The sequence below is a fragment of the Rhipicephalus microplus genome, unplaced genomic scaffold (genome assembly GCF_043290135.1).
Source record: "Rhipicephalus microplus isolate Deutch F79 unplaced genomic scaffold, USDA_Rmic scaffold_24, whole genome shotgun sequence".
Lineage (NCBI taxonomy): Eukaryota > Metazoa > Arthropoda > Arachnida > Ixodida > Ixodidae > Rhipicephalus > Rhipicephalus microplus.
In genome coordinates this window covers 4,270,826-4,276,825 of record NW_027464597.1, presented here as the reverse complement: position 1 = coordinate 4,276,825, position 6,000 = coordinate 4,270,826, and the positions used below count along the sequence as shown (strand labels likewise).

General features: G+C 40.5%; 1 protein-coding gene across 5 annotated transcripts in view; it reads right to left on the bottom strand.

The window, feature by feature from the left end:
- Positions 1 to 949: 949 nt before the first annotated feature.
- LOC142786443 (uncharacterized) overlaps positions 950 to 6,000 on the bottom strand; it is a 41,514-nt gene continuing 36,463 nt past the window's right edge. For 4 of the 5 annotated variants that reach the window (XM_075884131.1, XM_075884132.1, XM_075884133.1 and 1 more), the window contains 3 exons: positions 5,232 to 5,289; positions 4,917 to 4,966; positions 2,645 to 2,821 (listed from right to left, as the gene is read on the bottom strand). Coding sequence is in view for 1 of the 5 variants with exons in the window: in XM_075884136.1 (XP_075740251.1) it covers positions 2,605 to 2,821; positions 5,232 to 5,289 (275 nt within the window). In the remaining 4 variants the exon portion in view is untranslated. Of the gene's footprint in view, positions 2,822 to 4,916; positions 4,967 to 5,231; positions 5,290 to 6,000 lie in introns of all 5 variants that reach the window. The other variant, XM_075884136.1, reaches the window with a different exon arrangement.

Below are 6,000 nucleotides of genomic sequence, written 5' to 3'. Positions count from 1 at the left end.
GCAAATTTCAGCCCCGAGGATGCATCAAGGCAGCGAGTGAGTGACGGCTGTACGTGTAGTGCCCGTTTTGTTGTCTAATTAGTAGTTAGGGGCAGCGGAGTGAGTACTCACAGCGATTTACTCATTTTGAGGGTCTCAACGTTCTGCAGACATGATTCCTGGCCAACGTGCAGTGTCTTTCGAGACGAAACTCGGGGGTCGAAGTCAGAGGCGCACTTCAGAGTAACTCACGAGCTTCTTCTGGGCCGTTGATTTCATCGAGTTGTTCTTCACTGCACATCTGACCAGCATGGTCTGCGAATACACGAACAAATACGCGTGGATACATGCTTTAGAGATGCAGACATACACGGAAAGTGGCAGTTTGTGGAGGAACTCCACTTCCATCGAAGTGCATTAATATCCTCATTTACTTCGAAATGACTGAGTTACCTCACCTTCACCTCTAGTGAAATACGTCAGAGTTATTTTTAAGCTCGATTTCTTTGAATAATATGCGCAAAAGCCGTTTTTGTTCGTTCCTTGCCTTTCGAAGTGTCACGGACTCGGAGCAGACCGACCCTGTCTGTGATGACAAGCTGCAAAGGATAACCCATCTACGGCAGCATCCCCACTAACTTTCTTTTTTGTGGAAAGAACAGTTCTTTGCAATAATTCTTGAGACTTTTACAACTTTTTGCAATATAAGAAGCTACAAATTGTATATTTCAACTATTTTTAACCTCATTATTTTTAAGTTGTTCTCCTTTTGAAAGCGTTACCTGTATAATCACTGCAAAAAATTTTCATTTCAAACATTTTTTTTTACTTTATGTGCATAACAAATATATATGCTACATTTATGTTATTGGACAGACCACTTTGTTTAGCTACAGTATGGTACCTAATAATGTAAGTAAAGCATTATTGTGTAACCACAAAAAAAATTGTTTTTTGACCCCTAGTAAATATGGCCCCTTTTTCCGCGGTGGCTAAGAGTCAAGATTCACACATGCATAACATGAAGAATTGTGTGAATTTCCTTTTTAGCTTCATTCTATGCGTTATCATTCTTGTGCATGTGAACTAAGGTGCTTACATGTGTGTCTGACATCATTTGTGCCAATTGTTTACATTTTCAGGTGCCTATGAAGGACACACCTAGGTGCATGACAGTGACCTCCCGTATCTGTAGCGATTCCGGAGCCTCAAGCAGCATTTGGCCTATCTTCTAATGGTGTTCAAGAGATAAACAAACCACCACACTTTCACAATGCTGTGATTATTTTTAAAACTTTTGCTTTAAGATTATCGTTATTGCATTATGCTTTGTGCCCCCATTTTGTGGCTGAGGTACATCTCGTGAAATTTCGGTGCAGGGTCACTTCATTTGCGTATCGTCAACACCGAGATCTGGCTATTCACAGCTGGAGCATACAGACAAATAGAAAATATTATTCATTGTAGCAGAACTGCTTTCGATGTGCATACGCGTGCTTTTCTAATGCATTTACTAACTTCGTAAGTTTTTCTTTGTATATTGCATAAAACACTGCTTTACTTGGTCGCAATGTAACCCCGACATATGATGCCTAGCATGTTAATTTTGTAGTATCCTAACATACTTTATTTAAAAGCATATTTGCTCATATATCACGACTTTTGAAGATACCATTATTTCATTATCTCATCATGCATCTTTTAAAGACATTGTGACCATTCTTACGCAGTATTGCACGTTCATTCAATTTACCTAGTGTATTTTCCGGTCTATTCAACTTACCTAGTGTAATTTACCTAGTGTCTTTTTTCTCCAAAATTTTCGGAGGTGCATTTTATACAATGGTGCATCTTATACATACTTATTTTCGTAGTTCTTTCGGGAGAAACTCGCGTTGATACTGATTAGCCTTTTTTATAAATGACTAGAGCAATAAAATGTGAATAATGCACCATAATTATAAGAACCAAGACTCATGGCGACGATACTACAATTCCACAACAAAAACAAAATTACATAATGTCATCGTGTGAGTTTTCAGCTCACGGAACCTGCGCAAGTTTCAGAGGCTGTACTTAGTGAAATCCGCATAAGATGGTGATAGGTGCGCCAATCCAACCCAATCTGAGTTGGGCTCCGCCTCGGCTGCAGTTGGATCAGGCCCCGAAAACTCTCAAGTTCAAGCGATCAAGGGACGAAAAAATCAACTGTGGCACGTTTCTGTTTCAAACACCGAGAGTGGATCTACTAACCTCTCTCGCCACATGCGCTATTGCACTTTTTTGTAAAGGTGCCCTCGTCGGGGCCAAGTTTCAGTTCTAAAACTATCAAATACATTTTTATGTACCGCTACACATAAAAAACAACTTGTTCTTATAGCAAGTAGTCTTTCTTAAACATGTGCTGCGAAATCAATTTTTTGTAATGATTTTTACTCCAGTTGACTCAAGGTCAGCAGCAGCCTATCAACATCATTATCCTCATTTCAAAATATACAGCGGCCAACGATTGCGACGGCAGGTAACAGTTCGCGATACGTTCGGATTTGTCTCAGACTGTTTCGTTTCGCTGTAAATATTTCGAGCCTCTGCTGACCAACACACTCTTTCTCGCTTAGTTTATTTTCACACGTTCAAATGCTTTTGCGAAGAGAATTCAAGTGACTTCCGAGCAACGAATGTTGAAGCTTTATTCGGATGAGCACCTGTTGCAAGCCCGGGCCAGTGAGTTGAAACCACTTCAGTTTTTTTAAGGACGGTTGCTTGCTGGGCTAGTTGATTCATTTCAACATATGTAGTTTTTTTGCCAATGACTCCATAGGTGTCACACGGTGGCAGCACACTGCAATATTAAATTAAAAAATTTTTTAACGTCTCAATCTGTCACTGAAAAAACGTGCGTTATTTGCGGCGTGGCTTGACATGGGCAGGAGTCGCTGACTCAATAGTTAATTCTGAAATTCCATCGCCAGGTAACACCAACCAGGCCATTGCGATGTAAGAAGGCAAATAAATCACTGTCGCCTCACATGTATTTTTCTAGCCAGCCCATATATTAGTGCAAAAAACCTACGAGTTAACAGTATACTGCAGTCGCATTTGTGAAACATCACATAATTATGGGTGTGGTTTTTCTATATGTGACAAAGAAAGCGTCACATAAATCAGAAATACTTCTTTTTCTGCCATAGCCTCCTGGCCCACTCGACATGGAAGCAGCTGTGTCCAATGGGCAAGGAACCCGCTACAAGACATGCCTTGTGAAGAAGTAGCCCCGAGTGATACACGTGTTATGGGGTACCATTACATATATGTATAGAATACTGTTGTTTACTAGTTAACTGAGTTTATTTGTTTACTTTGTAAAATTTCATGCATTGACATCTGGTGATGTTACTTTATTTTCCAGGCTGCCATGCAACGACAGAATGCCTGCCCCCGAATGTCCCCTCTGCAAGCACGTTGAAACATCTGAATGTCCACTACAACAGGTCATCTCGAACCTCACACACGCAATGCTGTATTTGTGAATGTTTCACCGCGCATATCGTGAAGGAGTGCTTTAGATTGGCCACAAGCATTGGCTGTCTACCGTGGCATGGAATCTACACTTTAATAAAGTTGAAACTGTAACACTTTTAGTTAGACTGTGTGGCAACAATACAGGTTTGATCCCAGCTTAACACACAGGTTTGATACCAGCCACAGTGGCCATATTTCGATGGGGGTGAAATGCTAAGACGCTTGTGCGCTTAAGGGTTTGTTCAATTCGCCTGCCCCACATGATCTATTTTACGAAGTGCTGTACCTTGCCAATCGTTTCTGTGGTGCAGCAATGGCATCTTCTAACCGTGCCATTTATTTAAAAAGCGCAAGAGAGGTACAGCCCCAAAACTAGTTAATGATTTTTTTGTACCTCCCACTTTGACGGTGCTGGTTTGGTGCAGCTGCAAACACAGCTTAACAAACAGCAAAGCATTAACCGTAGGTACCGTACCCACCTCTACAAACACGGTGTGTTTTGTCAAGATGTTTGCACCTCATTCAATTCAGCAAACAAAAATAAGGATTTCAGCTTGTCGGCACCTTGTCATTCACTTGTGCACTGCTGAACTCATGCTGCACAAGTTCTGAACCTTTGGTGCACAGCTGTGAACCAGTTCCCATTGCTGCAGGTGAACTATACTCACCCTTAAAAGATGGAAGCTTGAAAATATAAAAAATCTATCAACATGAGGTGTCAGAGCAAATGTTTAGACAAACAGTCTTTTCTCCAGCAAGGCTACAATGTCATTTGTTTTAACCCCTGGAAGCTAGAATCAATCTAAATTTACCCCCTACTGTACGACTCACGATCACTTCATAGTTGGCATATGAATCATCAGAAATGATTAATTGCATTATAAAATGAACATGGACACCCCCACACTGAGGGGCACTAACAGGCTTTCCGACATTTAGTTGTGCCTTGTGACAGTTTACGAACAACACCCAGAACTGTTTTGTCTTAATTAACTGTGTTTAGCTCTTACAAGTTCACAAAAACATGCGCCAACGCTCATAAGACTGCACTCAATTGCTTTAGCTTTGCACATATATTCAATGGGCTCTGAAAATAATGATTCTTAAAGGTGATAAGCACTTGCAGCACAGCTTCCTCAAAGACGTGAATGCTGTCGTGTAGAGCAAGATTGTGTTCATTAGATGTGGTACTGTTTTTTTTTATTATAGCAGAGAAACGTCCCAGATTTCTTTGAGCACATCTGCTTCTCTTTAAACTAAGTTGTGACAACTATAGTGTCTACCACTACGAAGTGAAATTTTGTGCACTACCGTCATGAAAAAAAATCTAGGAAATCGCACAGGTAGTTGAAACATACATGATCTTGACTTATCCACAGCCACACTGCAAGATAGTACGTATTTCAAGTACTAACCTCTTAAAGTAGCAGGGAGAAAACAACTTCAGCGTTCAAGCACAAGTATACTGAAAAAGTAAACACAATAACAAGTGTAATAAATGTGGCCTTTATTGATCCAGTATTTGGACAGATTGATTTCAGGAGCGTTTGCTTGCAAGAGAGTGCTCAAGTTCTATCGATATGTCTATGCAAATAACAGATTGTGCTCAGAACTGATCAGATAGTGTACTGTAAGAGCACCTACAAAGATATACTAACAACAAAATTGTACAATGCATGCCTAAAGTTCACTTTCTTAGAAGTGGGCTTTTTCGATCTGAAAGCACATACCTCAGAACTGTTCGTTTAGCATACATGTTTGCTGCATACTCCACAGACCGGTCATTACCTGCGAAGAGAAATTTTAACTCTGGTAACTGCGTAACTTAACTCTAACAATAAATGTAGCAAGCCTGAAATATTTTTTAGGCCCATCGCCTAAATACATATTACCTATGATATGAGCTCACGGCAGAGAAATAAAACTAATGCCTACCCTGTCGACACGACGCGACATTGCACAATTGCGAAGCACTCAGTGCAGTATTGCAGAGCAAGAAAAATTCAGAACTGCACGCATTCGCGATTGCTTATTTAACAAATTTAACAAAACTACACTGTTCACACAGCGCAACGTATCTATTGGCAATGTGCAAGTTCCCTCATCACTTCCACATCATCAATTCAAGATCAACGCTAGAGGGCAAATGCCACATCTCATGGCAGAATCGGACCCTTGTCCTGAAGCCACGCTATTTAACTCAAACGGCGCAACACAATGAGAGCGACATTCATTCAGCAATCTCGATGTTCAGTTATATGCATATGCTTGTTAGCTTTCAAGAGTCTTTACACATGGGTTCAAAGCTTTCGATATGTATGAGTTACTCATTTCGTTCAGACCTGATAGTATACATTGGTGATCTTAGACACTCGAAATAACGATGCAAACCTTACTTGATTGACGTTATTTTTGCCAGTTGAGGCTAGCTAGGTCACCTGGCAATAATTACAGATGCGACGCGCGATTTAGCAACGAAAAAAAATACCAGAGGAAGCG